Source organism: Bos indicus x Bos taurus, chromosome 7 (genome assembly GCF_003369695.1).
Source record: "Bos indicus x Bos taurus breed Angus x Brahman F1 hybrid chromosome 7, Bos_hybrid_MaternalHap_v2.0, whole genome shotgun sequence".
Taxonomy (NCBI): domain Eukaryota; kingdom Metazoa; phylum Chordata; class Mammalia; order Artiodactyla; family Bovidae; genus Bos; species Bos indicus x Bos taurus.
The window spans coordinates 58,498,794-58,521,528 of record NC_040082.1 but is presented as its reverse complement, the minus strand read 5'-3'; the positions used below and the strand labels follow the sequence as shown (position 1 = coordinate 58,521,528).

General features: G+C 42.4%; 4 protein-coding genes and 1 pseudogene across 4 annotated transcripts in view; all 5 read left to right on the top strand.

Annotated features, from left to right (window-relative positions):
• Window positions 1–22,735, top strand: part of LOC113895248 (protocadherin beta-4-like) — a 149,341-nt gene that overhangs the window by 61,087 nt on the left and 65,519 nt on the right. The gene's annotated exons all lie outside the window — the stretch shown is intronic.
• On the top strand, window positions 762–1,382 carry LOC113895256 (annotated as a pseudogene).
• On the top strand, window positions 5,269–10,220 carry PCDHB7 (protocadherin beta 7). Its single transcript, XM_027546208.1, has one exon. It carries the CDS (start codon window positions 6,394–6,396, stop codon window positions 8,848–8,850), a length of 2,457 nt encoding a protein of 818 aa, XP_027402009.1. The 5' UTR covers window positions 5,269–6,393; the 3' UTR covers window positions 8,851–10,220.
• On the top strand, window positions 10,456–16,413 carry PCDHB8 (protocadherin beta 8). Its single transcript, XM_027546217.1, has one exon. It carries the CDS (start codon window positions 11,694–11,696, stop codon window positions 14,058–14,060), a length of 2,367 nt encoding a protein of 788 aa, XP_027402018.1. The 5' UTR covers window positions 10,456–11,693; the 3' UTR covers window positions 14,061–16,413.
• PCDHB16 (protocadherin beta 16) lies at window positions 18,475–22,365 on the top strand. Its single transcript, XM_027546214.1, has one exon. The coding sequence runs from the start codon at window positions 18,643–18,645 to the stop codon at window positions 21,031–21,033; it is 2,391 nt and encodes a 796-aa protein (XP_027402015.1). The 5' UTR covers window positions 18,475–18,642; the 3' UTR covers window positions 21,034–22,365.

Sequence of the window (22,735 nt, the reverse complement as noted above, 5' to 3'; positions counted from 1 at the left end):
AGGCTACGGTTTTTCCAGTGGTCATGTATGGATGCGAGAGTTGAACTGTGAAGAAGGCTGAGCGCCGAAGAATTGATGCTTTTGAACTGTGGTGTTGAAGAAGACTCTTGAGAGTCCCTTGGACTGCAAGGAGATCCAACCAGTCCATCCTAAAGGAGATCAGCCCTGGGTGTTCTTTGGAAGGAATGATGCTAAAGCTGAAACTCCAGTACTTTGGCCACCTCATGCGAAGAGTTGACTCATTGGAAAAGACTCTGATGCTGGGAGGGATTGGGGGCAGGAGGAAAAGGGGACAACAGAGAATGAGATGGCTGGATGGCATCACCAGCTCGAAGGACGTGAGTATGAGTGAACTCTGGGAGTTGGTGATGGACAGGGAGGCCTGGCGTGCTGCAATTCATGGGGTCCAAAGAGTCAGACACGACATGAGCGACTGAAGTGAACTGAACTGAACCATATGTGAAACAGATGACCTGTCCCAAGTTTGATGCATGAAACAGGGTACTCAAATCCAGTGCACTGGGACAACCCAGAGGGACGGGATGGTGGAGAGGGGGTTCAGGATGGGGTGGAGGGGTGTTTGCGGGTTGGGGGGGGGGCATGTACACCTGTGGCTGATTCATGTCAATGTACGGCAAAAACCACCATATTGTAAAGTAATTAGCCTCCAATTAAAATAAATAGATTAATTAAAAAAAACCCTTTATTAAAACTTTTTTTCAATGGGAAACCAAAGCAAAGCAAAAAAAAAAAAAAAGATAAATTGGAGAAAATAGCAAGTTTCTAAAAGCTGGAGGAAATTAAGTTTCATCAACTGTCCTGTATAGTGGACAAAAATAAGCTCAAGCCAAGATACATCAGCATTTAATTTAAAAAGCTTGGGACAGCTCTTTAAGGAAGACGCGGTCACCGCTGAAGCGGAGCTCCGTGCCGCCGGCTTCTGCTCCTGACTCACCGCTGTTCACTCTCGCCGAGGAACAGGCCGGTCAGGAAGCCGCGCCGCAGCCATGGCCTTTAAAGACACCGGCAAGACTCCGGTGGGGCCAGAGGTGGCCATTCACCAGATTAGGATCACCCTCATCAGCCACAACGTGAAGTCTCTGGAGAAGGTGTGTGCTGACCTGATTAGAGGCGCGAAGGAAAAGAATCTCAAAGCCAAAGGACCAGTTCGGATGCCTACCAAGACTCTGAGAGTAACTACAAGGGAAACTCCTTGTGGTGAAGGTTCTAAGACTTGGGATCGATTCCAAATGAGGATCCACATGCGACTTATTGACCTGCACAGCCCTTCTGAAATTGTCAAGCAGATCACTTCCATCAGTATTGAGCCAGGAGTCGAGGTGGAAGTCACCATTGCCAATGCCTAAATCAACCTTTTTAATCTATAATCAGTTGTTACAAAAAATAAAAAGCTTGGGACAATGAAATAATGCTACATTAAGAACTAAAAATATAGGTCTCATATAGAAAATATAAAATTCACTTTAGACTTCTTAACAAACACATTGGGTTAGGGAGCTCATGGACAAAATATTTCAAAATTCTGAATAAAAATTATTTTCAACCTAAAACTCTATAATCAGTCAATTTTACACTCAAGTTTGAGAGTAAAATAAAGATAATTTAATACACTCAAGGTCACAATAAAATTTAACTTTCATACACTGTTCTCTGGAAACTACTGGAAGGTAAATATTTTAGAGAGAGGAAGTCAGAAGAAAGAGAAAAGATATGATCCAAAGCAGAACAAGTGAAATGAGTCTCCATATAATGTTGAAGGATGATCCTAGGATGACTCTCGTCTCCAGTATAGTGAACAACTAGTCCAGTTTAGGGAGAAGGCAATGGCACCCCACTCCAGTACTCTTGCCTGGAAAATCCCATGGACGGAGGAGCCTGGTAGGCTGCAGTCCATGGGGTCGCTAAGAGTCGGACACGACTAAGCGACTTCCCTTTCACTTTTCACTTTCATGCATTGGAGAAGGAAATGGCAACCCACTCCAGTATTCTTGCCTGGAGAATCCCAGGATGGGGCAGCCTGGTGGGCTGCCGTCTATGGGGTCGCACAGAGTCGGACATGACTGAAGTGACTTAGCAGCAGCAGCAGCAGTCCAGTTTAGAGCTCAAGAGGCAGACATGTCACAGGATATCATCAGCAAGTCCCCTGACATACCTTCAATCAGATGAAACAATTGGAGGATATGATCTCTTAAAGCTAGAGAATAAACCAAAAAAGAGGAAGAATAAAATCCTTGAAATAGGAAACCCAATCAGAAAAAAAGGAAAACAAAATCCCAAGAATGACAGCAAAGGAAAGTTTCAGGATGAGAGCTGTGCAGCAAATGTAGAGAAAAATCACTCAATTTGAAGGAGAATTGATAGCTCAGGAGATAAGGCAATGACCACATGGAAAATTAAACTGAGAGGCAACCGGAAGTGTGAGAAGAATAGATGACATATCTAAAGAAAACCAAATAAATGAAAACACAAGGTAGTCTTTAACTTCAAGGAATAAAAAGTAAAATAAAAAGATACAATGAGTACACAATGCTCCCAATGATGCTGCAAATGAAAGAAAGCATGAAAGGGCCTCGGAGATGTACAAGAGATAAAATCTAATCCAACATAAAAAGGAGTCAACTGATAATGTCTAAAACCAATTCATCTAAGTATAGTAGAATATAAATTAAAGGCACAAGAGACAAACAGTAGAAAATGGCTGCTTATTGCTATAGTAATCAAAACAGTATCTTATTGGCAGAAAAACAGACACACAGATCAATGGAAAAAATTGAGAGTCCAGAAATAAACTCACACATATATTAATTAATCTGAGACAAAGGGGCAAAGAACATACAGTGGAGAAAGGACAGTCTCGTCAATAAGTGGTGTTGGTAAAACTGGATAGCCAAATGCAAAATGATGAAACTAGACCACTATCTTATACCATATATAAATATCAACTCAAAATGGATTAAAGGCTTAAGTATAAGACCTGAAGCCATAAAAACTCTCACTAGAAAATATAGGTGATATGCTTTTCAATACTGTCTTACTAATTTCTTTCTGAATATGTCTCTTAAGGGAAACAAAAGCAAAAATAAACAAATGGTACTACTTCAAACTAAAACGCTTCTGCACAGCAAAGGAAACCACCAATAAAAGGACAATCTATAGAATGGGAGAAGATATTTGCAATCATATATCCAATAATGGTTTAACGCCAATATATATATAAAGAACTCATACAACTCAACAAAAACAAAGCAACTTAATTTAAAAATGAATGGAGGGGACCTACTGTATAGCCTGTGGAACTCTGCTCAGTATTATGCAGCAGTCTAGATGGGAGGGGAGTTTGGAGAATGGATACGTATGTATGGCTGAGTCCCTTCGCTAGTCACTGGCAACTATCACAACATTGTTAATTGGATATACCCCAATACAATTTTAAAAATATAAAGAAATGAACAGAGGGGGGTTCCCTGGTGGTACAGTGGCTAAGACTCTGAACTCCCAATATAGGGGGCCCAGGTTTGATCCCTGGTCAGGAAACTAGATCCCACATGCTGTAATTGGGGGTTCACATGCCATAGTTAAGAGTCTGTATGCCACCACTGAAAGACCCCACATGCCACAACTAAAGATTCTGCATGCTACAACTAAGAGCTGATAAAGCCAAATAAATAAATAAAAGTAAAATGAACATAGGATCTGAACATTTTTCCAAAGATGACAAAAAGATGGTCAACAGCCATATGAAAAGATATTCAAGCATCACTAATTTTTAGAAAATGCAAATAAAAACCACAATGAGATATTACCTCACACCCATTAGAATGGCTATTATCAAAAAAGTCAAGAAATAACAAATTCTGGAGAGGATGTGGACAAAAGGGAATCATACACTGTTCATGGGAATGTAAATTCTGGAGCCACTATAGAAAATAATAGGATGATTCCTCAAAAAAACTAAGAATAGAACTACCATATGATCCAGCTATTTCACTTCTGGATATTTACCTGAAGAAAATGAAAACAGCAATTTATAAAGATATAGGTACCCTAAATTCATGGCAGCATTACTCAAAATAGCAAAGATACGGAAATTACCTAAATGCCCATCGACAAACAAATGGACAAAGAAGATATGATACACACACACACAATGGAATGCTACTCAGCATAAAAAGATGAAATCGTTCTATGTGCTACAACAGACCTTGAGGACATTACCCTAAGTGAAATAAGTCAGGGGTAGAAAGACAGATACTCTATGATTTCACTCATATGTGAAACATAAAAAAAAAAGACAAAATAAACAAACAAACACATAGCTATAGAGAACAGATGAGAAGAATGGTCTTTTCCTCTAATGGTCATCAGAGGAAAAGAAGTGTAGGGGCAGGGCATAATGTGTAAGAGGGGTCACCTGTGTAAGCGAAAACTAAACTTGTGGTGATCACACCATAGTGTACACAGAAGTCAAAATACAGTGTACACATGAAACATGAAACAATAAGGTTATAAACAAATATTAATTCAAAAAAAGTCTCCTTATTGGGAAATGAACTAGGAAAATGAGAGAAAATACAGAAAACTACTGTGTTTTCGTCTAAACCTTTTAGTACTATTGATTTTGAATCAAGGTCATAGATTATTTTTAAAAGAGTGGATTTTAAAAGATAAGTAAAATAGAGTTCTTGCAAGTACCCTAATTAATAAAAAGGAAATAAAATACTAAATATAACTAATAAGAGCACATATATAACTAAACATAAATTATGCAATGAAAATATAATACTAAAATACTTGCAAATCCAGATAAAATAAATGGTTTTTAAAAATAAAATACAAATTACTTTAAACAGAAACAAAACTCATAGATTAATAACCAAAAGTAAAATGGAAAGATAGTCATAAATTTACCACCCAAATCCAAACCATTTAAAAGGCAAGTCATAATAAAGCATGTAGAAACAGATGATAATATCATTATAAAAACAATTCTGTTGCATAAAAATAGAAAGCTTCCTAATCCATACTACAAAGCCAGAAAAGTTTACTATCAAAGCCATATAAGCTAAACACACACATATATGCACACAAACAGAACAGCATGAGCCAGAAAAAATCCTAAAACGATGTTGGCTCATCAAATCTACCTGTGCATTAAAACAATATACAATGGTTAAATATCATTTATATCAAGAATTCAGTAATTAAAAAGCTAAAGAATAAAAGCACAATTTCACAAATGTCAAAAATTAAAATATGAAAGAATATGGAAAAATAAAACGTTTTTCATCCAAAAAATGGAGCATTTACCCCAAGTTGACATCAACCATCATAGTTAAAGATGAAATACTAGGAGCACTTCCACAGACAAGAGTGACACCTGAATGCTATTATTAATTTTAAGAGCACTCATCGCATACTCTTAGAATGCCTGTTACGTGAACACATACATAAATCAGGTGAAGGGTAGAGGATGGGGTGGTAGACAGTGTTCCGAAAAATATTGTGGGAAAAGAGCAAAGACCTTGAAACTGGAAGGGTTATTTAATTAACAAGAAACTGAAAAAAGGCGTTACTCTGCAGGGTGGACAGCATTATTGTTAAGCAGTTTGCAAATAAAAGGTCCTCAACCGATATTTGACTTTGGGATGGAGACTTCATTGTCTTATATATTCTTTACTATAAATCTTAAAAACAAGAGATTTTCTTAGGATTAACTCCTGTATGGGAACCATATGTATGGGTTCCCATACAGGAGTTATAATTTACGTACACAATAAATTATAGCCAGTGTAGATGGGAGGGGAGTTCGGTGCCATTTCAAATGCCATTGATGCCATTTCTGAGTTGCTTAAGAACGAGAGAAAGTGTTTTTGAAAGACTGGTTAAACGAAGAATGGACGCCACAGTGGAATTTTGTGTACATAAATTATAAGAAAACAGCTGATTTAATTTTGTGTACATAAATTATAAGAAAACAGCTGATTTATTTTTCTGCGAGTGCACTCACAGAGAGGGAAACGATGTAAGAACTTACTAGGCGTACGATGGCTAGTTGAGAAAAAAAAAATGAAATAAAACAGCAAAGAAACTTGGGGGTAAAAAATCACTCCTACTTCAGTTCCTTTAATCCGCCATCTTTTTGCTGTATTCTTAAAATCGGGAATAACACCCACAAAACGCAAGGTGGCGCTGCAGGCTAAAAAGAGAAAAAAATACTCGCATCAAGGATGTTGCGGATGCCAGCGTTTAGAGGAAAGCTGGCCACACTATAACAATAGAGGAAAGGAAACCGTGGTAAGAAGAGTTGGGTAAAATGGGAATTCCTCCCTACAAGTATTGCTGTTATCCACTTCATTTCTAAGGATTCGATTGATGCCATTTCTGAGTTGCTTAAGAACGAGAGAAAGTGTTTTTGAAAGACTGGTTAAACGAAGAATAGACGCCAGAGTGGAATGTGCTGTGCAGCAAAGGCAAGTCCTCTTTCTTTGTGTATTTCTGGGAATGTCCTGGGCTGCTGAGGAACCGCTAGTGTATTTTGTGGAGGAGGAAGCTGAGAGAGGCACCCTTCTGGCGAACCTAGCACATGACCTGGGGTTGGGGATGGAGGAACTATCAGCCCGGGAGCCTAGAGTCATTTCAGACCAAAAAATAGGATTTTTACTACTCGATCCGCTTACTGGTGATGTATCTCTAAATGAGAAATTAGACCGAGAGGAACTGTGCGGCCCCAAAGAGCCTTGTGTGCTACCGTTCCAGTTGTTAATGGAAAAGCCTTTTGAGATTTTCCGTGCTAAATTATGGGTTAGAGATATCAATGATCATTCTCCAGTATTTCTGGATAGAGAGATTCTCTTGAAAATATTAGAAAGTACCACCCCAGGGGCGGCATTTCTTCTACAAAGTGCACAGGATTCAGATATTGGAACCAATAATGTGAAAAACTATACCATCAGCCCCAATGCCTATTTCCACATTAGTGTTCATAATGGTGCAGATGGGATTATCTATCCTGAATTGGTCCTGGATAGACCGCTGGATCGAGAAGAGGTGCCTGAACTCAGTTTAATCCTCACCGCCTTGGATGGTGGCTCTCCGCCCAGATCAGGGACTACCCTGGTGCGCATCCTGGTTTTGGACATAAATGACAATGCGCCTGAATTTGTACAGTCTCTCTACAAGGTGCAGTTGTGTGAGGACAGCCCTGTGGGCTCTCTGGTTGTCACTGTCTCAGCTAGAGATTTAGATACGGGAAGTAATGGGGAAATAGTTTATGCATTTTTTTATGCTACTGAAAGAATTCTCAACACATTTCAAATCAATCCAACATCCGGCAATGTTTATCTCAAAGCTGAATTGAACTATGAGGTAATTCAAACTTACACATTAACTATTCAGGCCAAAGATGGCGGAGGACTATCTGGAAAATGTACGGTGGTGATTCAGGTAACAGATATAAACGACAATCCACCAGAACTGCTCATGTCATCACTTACTAGCCCAATTCAAGAAAATTCACTAGAAACAGTCGTAGCTGTTTTTAGGATTCGAGACAGAGATTCGGGGAACAATGCAAAGATGGTGTGTTCTATCCAAGACGATCTCCCCTTCGTCCTGAAGCCATCTGTAGAGAACTACTACACCTTGGTAACGGACAGTCCACTGGACCGAGAGGAAAGAGCCGAGTATAACATCACCATCACGGTCACTGACATGGGAACCCCAAGACTGAAAACCGAGCACAACATAACCGTGCTGGTGTCCGACGTCAACGACAACGCCCCCGCCTTCACCCAGACCTCCTACACCCTGTGGGTCCGCGAGAACAACAGCCCCGCCCTGCACATCGGCAGCGTCAGCGCCACAGACACAGACGCGGGCGCCAACGCCCAGGTCACCTACTCGCTGCTGCCGCCCCCCGACCCGCTCGTGCCCCTCGCCTCCCTCGTGTCCATCAACCCCGACAACGGCCACCTCTTCGCCCTCACGTCCCTGGACTACGAGGCCCTAAGAGCCTTCGAGTTCTACGTGGGAGCCGCCGACCGAGGCTCGCCCGCGCTCAGCAGCCAGGCGCTGGTGCGCGTGCTCGTGGCGGACGCCAACGACAACGCGCCCTTCGTGCTCTACCCGCTGCAGAACGCCTCGGCGCCCTGCACCGAGCTGGTGCCCAGGGCGGCCGAGCCGGGCTACCTGGTGACCAAGGTGGTGGCGGTGGACGGCGACGCGGGCCAGAACGCCTGGCTGTCGTACCAGCTGCTCAAGGCCACGGAGCCCGGGCTGTTCGGCGTGTGGGCGCACAACGGCGAGGTGCGCACGGCGCGGCTGCTGAGCGAGCGCGACGCGCCCAAGCAGCGGCTGGTGGTGCTGATCAAGGACAACGGCGAGCCGCCGCTGTCGGCCAGCGTCACGCTGCACGTGCTGCTGGTGGACGGCTTCTCGCAGCCCTACCTGCCGGCCCCGGAAGCGGAAGCGGCGGCCGCGGCGCCGGCCGACCCGCTCACCGTCTACCTGGTGGTGGCCTTGGCGTCGGTGTCGTCACTCTTTCTCTTCTCGGTGCTGGTGTTCGTGGCGGTGCGGCTGTGCAGGAGGGGCGGGGCGGCCTCGGCGGGTCGCTGCCCGGTGGCCGAGGGCCACTTCCCGGGCCACCTGGTGGACGTCAGCGGCACGGGGACCCTGTCCCAGAGCTACCAGTACGAGGTGGGTCTGATGGGAGGCTCTGGTACTGGGGAGTTCAAATTCCTGAAGCCGATTCTCCCCAATCTCGCATTCCAGAGCATAGGCAGGGAAGTGGAAGAATATCCCTCATATCGGAATGATTTGGGTTTGTGGTAAAAATGAAAAATACCGTTACTATATCTGTGAATATATTCCTGTTAAGAAATTTATCTCAATTTACTTGTAGAGGAATGCTTTCACATCATTTCCGGTATTCCTAAGGTCAAAGAATGAATTTCTTCACGCAGAAAAGGATTCACCTTTGGCCCTAAGAACACAAAGCATGGATTGTGTATTGTCATCTTTTGCTTCAATTATGCTTTGTGTGCAGGCTATTACATGACAAATCTTGTTTGAGACGTTTTAAATTGGAATTCACTGTCTTCAAATATTATTGCTACTTTTATTTTCTTAGTGAATTAGAGTGCTGTGCAAGTACCTAAATTAAAAAAAAAACTATGCAATATATACTTAGACATTTTCAATTTTATAAACCTATGATGGGAGGTATTTTAAAAACGAGCAAACATATGTTCATAGAGCTTCTTTGAGTTCACAAAGGTCACCAAGTGAAAAATGGTAGAACTAAGCATCTCTTAAATCTGATTCTGGGGCCTTATTGTGATGCTATACTCTTTTCTCTTGTTAGATATCACCTGGCAAGTTTCTGCCTAATTAAAGAGAAATGTTTTTCTCATATCTCTGTACAGTCTTTTCTGTATTTGTAAAGAATAAGATGTGTATTGTGGTTTTATTTTCTTATAAACTAACAATACAGTTTTTGTGGATAATAATTCAAGTATTATTTTTAAAGCTCTGACCTAACCAAATCTCAAAAACAATTGAAAGATCTATCTGTGGCTTCTTGTTATCTAAACCCATGACCTGCATTTCATAGAAAAGATTAATGACCATGAATAGAAATATTATACAATTATTAATTTTAATCACTTATTATTTCCCTCCCATTGCAGTAATTTTCCTACATTAGCCCCTATCTGCTCTTTTTAACACATTTTTTCCTTTAAATTGAAAGTTTATTTTTAAAGTTATATTCAATAGACTTCAGTGCTGCATCAGGAAAAGGGGAGGAACAGAATTTTACACAATGATAGAAATTAAGACATACTATCTAAATATAATGGATGGTGGATCTTGTTTGAATTTTGATTCAATCAATACAACTTAGAAATAATTAGAAAAGTCTGACTATAAACTGATATTAAACAATATTAACAATTTCTTAGGTGTGGTAAGGTCACTGTAGTGTTTTTAAAAAACTGAAAGTTAGAGATGTATAATAAAATTTTTACCAGTGAAAATTTAGTTTGTCTGGGATGTGAAAATGTTGGGGATATAGGGTAAACAATTATGGCAAAATACTGATACCTGTTCTAACTCGCTATGAGTACCTGGGAGTTTGTCATACTACTCTCCTTCATTACGGGGTTTGAAATTTTTCAAAATAAAAGATTTTTTTAAATGGACACTGTAAGGATTTTTGGACACAGTAGGGGAAGTAAAGAGTGGGATGATTTGAGAGGAATAGCATTGAAACATATATATATTATCATATGTAAAATAGATAGCCAGTGGGAAATTCTCTATGTATGGCATAGAGAACAAGTCAGTGCTCTGTGACAACCCAGAGTGTTGCGAAGGGGAGGGAGGTAGGAGGGACATTCAAGAAAAAGGGCACATATGTATACCTAATGTTAATTCATGTTGATGGCAAAAAAAAAAAATCACAATATTGTAATTATCCCCTAACTTTAAAAAAGATGGAAAAAACTGACACTGTAAGAAGTGGAATGAAAACTAGAACACTTCTGAGATAGACTCATCGATATGATCTGATTATACCTCTACTAAACAAACTCTCCAGCCTTTGTGTTTCATCATTTGATATGATAACGTCTATCTGAAATAATGCTGCTCATGAATTCTTCTGCCATGTGAATCTTGTTTTTCTAGTCATGGCAATGGACTAATGCAAACTGAGCTACCTGATGGCATCAAAAAACATGCCTGGTGTATGTGTGTATAAGGTTAATTTCTTTCTGCCTCAGTTTCCTCATCTTTAAGTGGGGAACTCACAGCATCCCAATGGGTAAATACCTTTAATATTGTCACATTAGACAGATGAGGAAACGGAGACACTGGTTAAATAATGTGTCCAAGGTTTATAGCTACTAATTATTCCCGTAGTTCATGGCAGTAAAATTGTCCAATTCTCAAAGTTTTCTGTTACCATATACATTTAAATTTCTGCAGTCTTTCTTATCAGACTGTCACATATTTTCTTTTGCTCCAAACTCAATTAGCATTATTGAAAGTAGTCAGTCTACTATCATTTCTCCTGTATGGCCCTCAGACAGTTGTCTGAACCTTAGGGTGGGAAATAGTAAAAACAGTATTCTAAGAGACGCCTGGCGTGCTGCAGTCCATTGGGTCGAAGAGTCGGACATGACTGAGTGACTGAACTGAACTGAACCTTAGATATGTCGGTGATACATAATACTGTCAAGAGTTGGGAACACTGGGGAGTTCCCTGGTGGTCTAGTAGTTACAATTCCTTGCTTTCACTGAAGTGACATGGGTTCAGTCCATGGTCAGGGAACGCAGATCCCAGAAGCAACGCAGCGCGGCCAAAATTAAAAAAAAAAAAAAAAGCTGGGAACACTGCATCCATTTCAACCCGGAAAATACAAGTTCCTCTGAGGACGCGTGGTGGCGCTGCAGGATAAGAAGGTACATACCTAAACCGCAGCTGCGGTTCTATTAAAGGCAGAACTTGTAAGCAGAGCCTGGAAGCCCACGGGAAGCTTGGGTGTCACAGTACGACTAGGTCTTCCGTAAAGGGCTACTCACGGAAATATTTCTGAGGTAAACCACAAGATATTGAGGCCTTTACAGCTCAGCGGAACCATCCTCGCCAGAGGCTATACCGGGCAAGAATAATGGAGGCCAGCAGGAAGCTTGTTTGCAGACAAAGGCAAGTCCTTTTCTTCTTTCTCTTCTTACACTTAGCTCTGGCGGGCTTTGAATCTAGGCGTTATTCTGTCGTGGAGGAAGCTGAGGGGAGCTCTTTCGTAACCAATTTAGCAAAAGACCTGGGTCTGGGGCAGGGGGAACTCTCCAGTCGGGGAGCAAGGGTCATTTCCAAAGGGAACAAACTGTATTTGCAGCTGGATCAGGAGTCTGGGGATTTACTGCTAAATAAGAAACTGGACCGCGAGGAACTGTGCGGTCAGACAGAGCCATGTGTGCTGCGTTTCCAGGTTTTACTAGAGAATCCCTTAGAGTTTTTTCAAGCTGAGCTACAGGTAACAGACATAAATGACCATACTCCAGTGTTCAGGGATGGAGATATGTTGTTAAAAATATCAGAGAACAGTCTTCCTGGCACTACATTTCCTCTAAAGAATGCTCAGGACATGGATGTAGGCCAAAATAATATTGAAAATTATATAATCAGTCCCAACTCCTATTTTCGGGTCCTCACTCGCAAACGCAGCGATGGCAGAAAATATCCAGAACTTGTGCTGGACAAAGTACTGGATCGCGAGGAGGAAGCTGAGTTCAGGTTAACCCTCACTGCTCAGGATGGTGGTTCTCCACCACGGTCTGGCACCGCTCACATCTACATAGAAGTCGTGGACATCAATGATAACGCCCCTGAATTTGAACAGCCTTTCTACAGAGTAAAGATCCCTGAGGACAGTCCCAAAGGCTTCCTTGTTGTCAAAGTCTCTGCTACCGATGTAGACACAGGAGTCAATGGAGAGATTTCCTATTCACTTTCCCAGGCTTCAGAAGACATTAGCAAAACCTTTGAGATCAATGCCATGACTGGAGAAATTCGACTGAAAAAACAACTTGATTTCGAAACAACTCAGTCCTATGAGGTCAATATCGAGGCCATCGATACTGGAAGCCTTTCTGGAAAATGCACCGTTCTGATTCAAGTCGTGGATGTGAACGACAATGCCCCAGAAGTCACCATGTCTGCACTCACTGGACAGATCCCTGAGAACTCGCCTGAGACTGTGGTTGCAGTTTTCAGTGTTTCAGATCTTGACTCTGAAGAGAATGGGAAAGTAAGTTGCTCCGTTCAGTACGATCTACCGTTTTTGCTGAAATCTTCCATGGAAAATTTTTACACCCTAGTAACAGAGCGACCGCTAGACAGAGAGACCAGAGCCGAATACAACATCATCATCGCTGTCACGGACTTGGGGACACCCAGACTGAAAACCGAGCACAACATAACCGTGCTGGTGTCCGACGTCAACGACAACGCCCCCGCCTTCACCCAGACCTCCTACACCCTGTGGGTCCGCGAGAACAACAGCCCCGCCCTGCACATCGGCAGCGTCAGCGCCACAGACACAGACGCGGGCGCCAACGCCCAGGTCACCTACTCGCTGCTGCCGCCCCCCGACCCGCTCGTGCCCCTCGCCTCCCTCGTGTCCATCAACCCCGACAACGGCCACCTCTTCGCCCTCACGTCCCTGGACTACGAGGCCCTAAGAGCCTTCGAGTTCCACGTGGGCGCCACCGACCGCGGCTCGCCCGCGCTCAGCAGCCAGGCGCTGGTGCGCGTGCTCGTGGCGGACGCCAACGACAACACGCCCTTCGTGCTCTACCCGCTGCAGAACGCCTCGGCGCCCTGCACCGAGCTGGTGCCCAGGGCGGCCGAGCCGGGCTACCTGGTGACCAAGGTGGTGGCGGTGGACGGCGACGCGGGCCAGAACGCCTGGCTGTCGTACCAGCTGCTCAAGGCCACGGAGCCCGGGCTGTTCGGCGTGTGGGCGCACAACGGCGAGGTGCGCACGGCGCGGCTGCTGAGCGAGCGCGACGCGCCCAAGCAGCGGCTGGTGGTGCTGGTCAAGGACAACGGCGAGCCGCCGCTGTCGGCCAGCGTCACGCTGCACGTGCTGCTGGTGGACGGCTTCTCGCAGCCCTACCTGCCGGCCCCGGAAGCGGAAGCGGCGGCCGCGGCGCCGGCCGACCCGCTCACCGTCTACCTGGTGGTGGCCTTGGCGTCGGTGTCGTCGCTCTTCCTCTTCTCGGTGCTGGTGTTCGTGGCGGTGCGGCTGTGCAGGAGGGGCGGGGCGGCCTCGGCGGGTCGCTGCCCGGTGGCCGAGGGCCACTTCCCGGGCCACCTGGTGGACGTCAGCGGCACGGGGACCCTGTCGCAGAGCTACCAGTACGAGGTGTGCCTGATGGGAGGTACCGGGACCGGCGAGTTCAAATTCCTAAAGCCAGTTGTACCCAAGTTTCAGAGCCATTTCCCGGGGCCAGAAATAAATCCCCAATTTTAGGGAAGACTTTAGTTTCAGTATTCAGTGACAATAGTTGTTTTTAATATAACAAATATTTTAAATTGATGACGGTTAAAGGTTTTTCTGGCAACTTACCATGAACCTTTAAAACACTAAACTTACTTGCAAAATTTGTTTTTAAAAATGGTATCTTTTTCTCATTACTATAACAAGATTAATGGTCCTAAATGTTGCCTGAAAACAATGATGAAGTCAATAGCTGTACAAACCCTTGTTCTGGCATAGCTTAGATCTATATGAGGAAAAAACAATGGGAAATTATTATCAGTTGTATTCGCTTAACTTTTTCTGCATAGTTTAACAAGTAAATATGTAAGAGCACTACCGTACTAACACACTGAGCCATGACTAATATGAAAGGAGAGAGAACTGATACAGTGAGAATCTGGTTCTTGCTTTATTCTGCTGTCATAGCACTTTGATCATATTTTCTCTTAAAATGTTATACTAATTGTGTTTCATTAATATACCAATGTTAGTTTTAATATAATTGTTTTAATTGCTTTTCATTTAGTTTCATTGGTGTTAAAAAGGGAGAAAAAGCTACACTGTTTATTTAGTGAGATGAAAGGGCATAGTAGGAAACTGGCTTTTCCCACTTGAGAAACACTGATCATCTATGACAGAGTATGCAGTAGCCACTTAAACTCCATTCATCTTTTCTTCTTTAGTAACAGATCCCCAAATTTCATTTAGAACATTAGTGTACTTAGTTAAAAGAAAACATTTTCCCAACCTTCTTGGCAGCTATAATAAAACATTTGACTAGGTTACTGTCAAAGAAAAGTATATGAGAATGTTCTAAGAGAGTTTCAGAAAGGCCTTTAAAAGCAAGGTGATTCATCTAGGAAGTGGCTGGGGGGGTCCCTTTTGTCTTTCTCTAACTGCCTGTGCTGCTTGGAATGTGTGAGTAACCTTTGGAATATAATGTCATATTGAGCCATAAAGCAAAACTAAAGATGGAAATAATGGTTCAAGACAGTCAGTGTAGCATAAACTCTAAAGATATGAGGATCCCTGATAATCGGAGTCATCATGTCATCCCTGAATTGCCTACTTGTGAACTTTTTTTACTTGGGAAATAAAGGGATTTCTATCTCATTTAAGCCTCTATTGTTTTAGTTTTGTGCTACCTCCAGCAGAATCCAATCCTAATGCTCTCACAGTAAGATAGTGTGTTAAAATATTATATAATACAGTAGAATGCACAACTCTTAAGTGTAAGAGAATTCGATGTAACTGATCTTTGTCATTTTTTCTTGATCACTAATTTAGAGTGAGGAGTGCTTTACGTTCATTATTTTTATAATCTTCTGCCAAACCCTAAGGAAGTTGACATATTATCTCTTTTACTTGCACACAATTTGGAAGTAATAAATGGAAAAAAATGTGAAATATATTCTAAGTCTATTTGAATTGAGTACCCCAGTTCTTAACCCAGATGCTATGCCAGCAAGCACTAACTGGTAGCACTGTCTTCAAAACTGAGAAAGTGAAATTCTTTTTCATAAACTGAACTCACATGTAGAAATGTAACTTTTAGTCTATTCCTTGATTTTGGTTCTGTACCAAAGATCACACTGCTCTGAACCAATGAACCCAAAGTTCTTATAGCAGCATTGACCTAAGTAAGCTGGGTCAGATACCACAGTTGATCTTCATCATGATCCAATCAGTCTGATTATATTCCTGTACCTTCTCAACATATCACATTCATTACTGAAGAAATGAATGCTCTGAATAGAGAGTAGAATTAACCCTATGGTTGTATTTTTGTACTATTTCTTGTCTTTTTCTGTCAATCCTAATATACATATTCTTTTTTTTGAAAGTTTATTATACACAATTTGTAAGTTCCTTACTCAGATTAAAATACTATATTCACATTAGCCCACTATTTGTTTTGAAGCAGTAGCTATTCTAGTATTCTGAATGAAATAACTAATTTCAGAAAAGTATGAGCAATTATGTGGCAGAATTTTTATCACTAAACAATTTAGAGATTCTGGAATGTTAATAGAGCCAATAGGCTCTAGTAATTTTCTGTTAAAATTAACCATATGGCTTTGACAACATCTCTTTAAAAAATTATACTGAAAAAAGATTTAGAGAGTCATAAATGACTATTTTGAAAAAATGGATCACAAGAGCTGAATCAGACATTCTTAAGCATTTGCTCTGATAATGCTGTCCTTGTAGAGTGATGAATTTTTGCTGACTTGGATGCTGGGTGCATGAAAATTCATGTTTATGTGTATTAGTTTTGTATTGCTGCTATTAAAAATTACCACAAACATAGTTTCTCAAAACAATAAAAATGTGCTACTATATACTTCTGTAGGTGTGATGTCTGACATGAGTCTGGGCTAAATTCAGGATGTTAGCAGGGATGCATTTCTTTCTGGTGGCTCTAGAGGAGAATTAATTTCTTGGTCTTTTCCAGCTTTTAGATGCTGCCTATATTACTTGACTCATGGTCTCTTTAATCTACATTCAAAGCCAGCAACACTCTGCCCCTTACTCCAGTTCTTCTGTAATCATATCTCCCTTGATCATAGCCAGGAAAGGTTCTGTCCCTCCCAGATAATCCAAGATAACCTCTCCTTCACAGGGTCCTCAATTTAATTACATTTATGAATTCTCTTTTGACATGTAAGAACATTATTACAGACTTTGGGAATTAGGGCATGAGTATCTTTGGGTAGGTGGCCATTATTCTGCTTACTGTTGGCTGCTTGAAAGAAAATTATCCAGTCTGGCAGTACCACCTATGGCCAAAGAAAGGCATACAAAGACCTTTGTGACAGGAGTTTAGACCTTATTGATTAGATGCTTTAACCCTAGACAAAGTATTAGACAAACTTCTAAATATAGTTAAACAAAAACACTGAGTTTATAAATATATTACGAATCTTTACCAAAATTCAATTTCAATTATAAAACTGGAAAATCTGAACTAAAGGGTATGGGTTTGAGGTAGAAAATGTTCTAAAATTGACTGGGGTTGTGGATGTGAATATACTAAAAGCCATTGAATTATACATTTTGAATGTATAATTTTATGGTATGTGAATTACATCTCATTAAAGCTGTTTTTTAAAAAAAGGAATAAAACAAGTATACTAACGCATATATATGGAATTTAGAAAGATGGTAACGATAACCCTGTATACGAGACAGCAAAAGAGACACTGATGTATAGAACAGGCTTATGGACTCTGTGGGAGAGGGAGAGGGTGGGAAGATTTGGGAGAATGGCATTGAAACATGTGAAATGTCATGTATGAACCAAACAAACAAAAAAAAAGGCAGATCTAATCACTTAATTATTTTGTCATAGAAAGTATAAACCTGCTTTGAGCAAGCCCATTCATTCACTCTAACACTACCCACTGCATATGAATAGTGTAAACAGTGTTACATGACAGCTCTTCATATTCTTGAACTCTGGTACTTTGACGCCCTCTTTTCTTTATTTAAAATTCCTATGGATACACTCTGACTTATCAATGTACTTTAAATGTGATATCCCAAAATGAACACAATATCCCAATATTTCAGGCTAGGTTTTAGTAAATAAAATAAATTGTAAGCCTTTTTAATTCACATTTTACACCGTAGATAGTGTGGTGGTGGTTTAGTCGCTAAGTCATGTCCTCCTCTTGCCACCCATAGACTGTAGTCCACCAGGCTCCTCTGTCCATAGGATTTCCCAGGCAAGAAAACTGGATTGGGTTGCCATTTCCTTCTCAAGGGGATCTTTAAAAAAAAAAAAAAAAAGGAATAAAATCATTCTCATGATTTTTTTTTAAATCCAAAAACATGGCAGGCCTAATAACTATTAGACTCCCGTTTGGGGAAGTTTTGGAACATGAAACTTTTGGAAAGCCATGAAACATGAAAGTTTTGGAAACTCACTGTCCTCAGACTTAGGTGTTGGAATGAAGAAGTAATATTCTTTAATAAGGCATTGGTAAAATACTCTCTTTAGAAACATAATTGATTGCAATTTTGCAGTGTCTACTCATTTATAATTCTATAATATTTACCGTGAAAATGATATACTAAAGTGTATATTCTTTTTAACTTAAATGATAATTAAATTATTTTAATCATTAACTCTGAACATTAACATAAATGAAATTTTGCTCTTTGTACTTCTGTGCAACAACACAGCTCTTCCTGAACTCATAAAAGCCATATGGAAATAGAACTTAGTGTTTTAAATTAATGAACACAGTTGACAACCTATCTGGTACATTTAGGATAACTGCATTCAGTTTTGCATTCAGTGAAACCAGTAAAGATGAGACAGAACGCATGGTGGCGCTGCAGGTTAAGGTGATAAAAAAAGAGACTTGCCTTAAAAACAGTAGCTCCAGTATCCAGCTAGTTTCACACTGCCTGGAAACTGCCTGAAGAATAGCTTTCTCAGCCACAGCGAAAGTGAGTGTGAAACCTCTCTAAAACTTTATTTAGTGACAAAGCTTTGACCTGCTAGGGCTACCAGGATCTTGGGCATTTATGAAGCTCCTGTGAACCTAGTTGTCAGGAAACAGCAATGGAGACTGGACGGATGCACAATCACAGACAAAGGCAAGTCCTAGTTTTCTTTGTTTGCCTGAGCATGTCTTGGGGGAGCGCTGATTTGGGGCCCTATTCAGTAGTAGAAGAAACAGAAAGAGGCTCCTTTGTGGCAAATTTAGCAAAAGATCTGGAGTTGGGGTTGGCAGAGATGGCTACTCGAGCGGTCCGGATCATTTCCCAGGGGAACAAAGAGCATTTGCAGCTCAAGGTTCAGACGGGGGATTTGCTCCTAAATGAGAAGCTAGATCGAGAGGAGCTATGCGGTCCAACTGAGCCTTGCATACTACATTTCCAAGTATTAATGGAAAAACCTTTAGAGATATTCCAGGCAGAACTGAGGGTGAAGGACATCAATGACCATTCCCCCGTGTTCAATGAAAGAGAAATTATTCTAAAAATACCGGAAAACAGTCCTACAGGAACTGCATTCCCTCTGAGTAATGCTCTGGACTTGGATGTAGGCAGCAACAATATTCAGAACTATACAATTAGCCCCAACTTCCATTTCCGGGTTATAACCCACAAGCGCAGTGATGGCAGAAAATACCCTGAGCTGGTGTTGGACAAAGAGCTGGATCGGGAGGAGGAGCCCGAAATCTCATTAACGCTGACAGCGCTGGATGGCGGCTCTCCACCAAGGTATGGGACAGCCCAGGTTCGCATTGAAGTGGTGGACATCAACGATAACGCCCCTCAGTTTCAGCAGTTGCTCTACAAGGTGCATATTCCTGAAAACAGCCCCGTAGGCTCCCTGGTTGTCACTGTTTCTGCCAGCGATGTAGACAGTGGACTCTATGGGAAAATATCATACACATTCTTTCAGCCTTCTGAAGATATTAGTAAAACTTTGGAGGTAAATCCAAAAACAGGAGAAATTCGACTGAGAAAACAAGTAGATTTTGAAACAGTTCTCTCTTTTGAAGTGGACGTCAAGGCCACCGATGGGGGCGGCCTCTCAGGAAAATGCACTCTTCTCCTGCAGGTAGTGGATGTGAATGACAATCCTCCGGAAGTGACAGTATCTGCACTTACCAGCCCCATCCCAGAGAACTCCCCTGAAATTGTAGTTGCTGTTTTCAGTGTTTCAGATCCTGACTCTGGGGACAATGGGAAAACAACTTGCTCCATCCAAGATGACCTTCCTTTTCTTCTAAAACCCTCAGTCAAGAACTTCTACACCTTAGTAACGGAGAGAACACTGGACAGAGAGGAAAGAGCAGAGTACAACATCACCATCACGGTCACTGACATGGGAACCCCAAGACTGAAAACCGAGCACAACATAACCGTGCTGGTGTCCGACGTCAACGACAACGCCCCCGCCTTCACCCAGACCTCCTACACCCTGTGGGTCCGCGAGAACAACAGCCCCGCCCTGCACATCGGCAGCGTCAGCGCCACAGACACAGACGCGGGCGCCAACGCCCAGGTCACCTACTCGCTGCTGCCGCCCCCCGACCCGCTCGTGCCCCTCGCCTCCCTCGTGTCCATCAACCCCGACAACGGCCACCTCTTCGCCCTCACGTCCCTGGACTACGAGGCCCTAAGAGCCTTCGAGTTCCGCGTGGGCGCCACCGACCGCGGCTCGCCCGCGCTCAGCAGCCAGGCGCTGGTGCGCGTGCTCGTGGCGGACGCCAACGACAACGCGCCCTTCGTGCTCTACCCGCTGCAGAACGCCTCGGCGCCCTGCACCGAGCTGGTGCCCAGGGCGGCCGAGCCGGGCTACCTGGTGACCAAGGTGGTGGCGGTGGACGGCGACGCGGGCCAGAACGCCTGGCTGTCGTACCAGCTGCTCAAGGCCACGGAGCCCGGGCTGTTCGGCGTGTGGGCGCACAACGGCGAGGTGCGCACGGCGCGGCTGCTGAGCGAGCGCGACGCGCCCAAGCAGCGGCTGGTGGTGCTGGTCAAGGACAACGGCGAGCCGCCGCTGTCGGCCAGCGTCACGCTGCACGTGCTGCTGGTGGACGGCTTCTCGCAGCCCTACCTGCCGGCCCCGGAAGCGGAAGCGGCGGCCGCGGCGCCGGCCGACCCGCTCACCGTCTACCTGGTGGTGGCCTTGGCGTCGGTGTCGTCACTCTTCCTCTTCTCGGTGCTGGTGTTCGTGGCGGTGCGACTGTGCAGGAAGGGCGGGGCGGCCTCGGCGGGTCGCTGCCCGGTGGCCGAGGGCCACTTCCCGGGCCACCTGGTGGACGTCAGCGGCACGGGGACCCTGTCCCAGAGCTACCAGTACGAGCTGTGTCTAACAAGAGAAACTGGGACGAATGAGTTCAAGGTCCTAAAGCCAATTCTCTCCAATCTTTCATCCAAGAGCATAGGCAGGGAAGTCGAAGAAAACCCCTCGTTTCAGGGTAGCGTTGGAATTTAGTAATTGATAAGTGGAAGTGAAGTCGCTCAGTCGTGTCCGACTCTCTGCGACCCCATGGACTGTAGCTTACCAGGCTGCTCTGTCCATGGTATTTTCCAGGCAATAGTACTGGAGTGGATTGCCATTTGCTTCTCCAGGGGATCTTCCCGACCCAGGGATCGAACCCGCGTCTCCCGCATTTTAGACAGACGCTTTACCGTCTGAGCCACCAGGGAAGTCCCCTAATAGGAACTTATTTAATAAAGACATTTTCTTCCTCTATTTTTTCTTTAAAATATTACCACCACCAATAAGGTAGTATTTAATTTTCTGTGTTTTGTTTATCCTCAATTTCCAACTTTGTTCAACTTCACAAGTTTCCTTAGATTCATAGTTCAGTTCAGTGAAGCATTTCTCACCAGAATCCCAACAAGTGAAATAGGCTTTATCGTCAAAGTTGGTATTACCACATTTTCTCCACTTATGTATCTTTACTGACTTTGTGTTTACATTTTAAATGTCAGTTCTTAATACTTATTCAGTTACTAAGATAATCTGCTGCATGCGATCTGTATGTGTACTATTCGATATTTCATTTTTTTTCAAAACCGGTATTTTGGGTGATTTGTCAGTCTAGATTTTCATTACAGCAATTTTCTTAAACTATGTTACTTTTTAAAACATTCTCTCTGTATTGGCATTTACTTATTTAAAATATAGTATTTCCATTGTGTGATGTCTCTTATCTGAAAATAAGAAACATGATTTTAGGATACCGAGGGTGCATATATATGTATGTTTGCAGACAAAAAAAGCAAAAATATCATTATTCTATAGTATCACATAGAAATGTTTAATAGTTTGTTGCTTTTAACTTTGTCAGAAAAAAATCAGATATTCCTGTTAAATTTTGGGGGGCTAACAATGCAGTCCCATTCAGTTGAAAAACAGAAGTCATCAAGCAGCGGTTTATACCCTATGGCTTTTATATTAAACAATTTGAGTGTTTTGAACAGTATCTATCCCTTTCCTTGTACCATAGTTCTCAGTTTAATCTGTATATCTTGCTTACTGTTGAGGAAAAGAGAGATTTCCCCCTAGATATTAGGGCCTTGGACAAAATTCTCTGTGAGGCAGAGTTTATAATGCTGTTCTTATTTTCAGTAGATAGGACAGGCAGTAGTGTGGTCTACTTTTTATTTTGTGCATGAAATTAGATCCCACTTGAATTAAGAAGGACCTTAAAAAAGAGGTCAGTCCCTGCTTTAATTCTGCATATATTTTAAAACTGATGTAAGAAAAACAAAGACATGTGAAAGAAAGGGAACAAATTGCAAAGAATGAGTGAAAGAATACAATTTTTCAAATGGTAAGGCCCTAAAATATTTCATGTCCTACTCACTAGAGTTTATTTATGCATGCCTTAATACAGTAAGCATTTAGTGATTGTCTGATTTGGCAATCAATGATGATTAAGACATAGTTTCCATATTGAAGTTCCATTCGTTAACCAGGTCACATATTGAAGAAGGGACACATTATTGGAAACAATATTTACAAGGCAATTACACAGGTTTTTATTGGAGCACAGAGAAGATACAGCCTTAAATGCTTCTTTCTAGATTATACAATGATGATTCTATTTCGGCAATGTAATTAAGTTTGGAAGAAATTTGTTAAAGAAGGTGTGAAATTTTTCTTTTCTCAGTTTTTGGTGTTCCTA

Bases quoted from the DNA above. Each gene is read 5' to 3' on its own strand.
- PCDHB7 (XM_027546208.1), top strand. From the start codon at position 6,394: ATGCCATTTCTGAGTTGCTTAAGAACGAGAGAAAGTGTTTTTGAAAGA.
- PCDHB8 (XM_027546217.1), top strand. From the start codon at position 11,694: ATGGAGGCCAGCAGGAAGCTTGTTTGCAGACAAAGGCAAGTCCTTTTC.
- PCDHB16 (XM_027546214.1), top strand. From the start codon at position 18,643: ATGGAGACTGGACGGATGCACAATCACAGACAAAGGCAAGTCCTAGTT.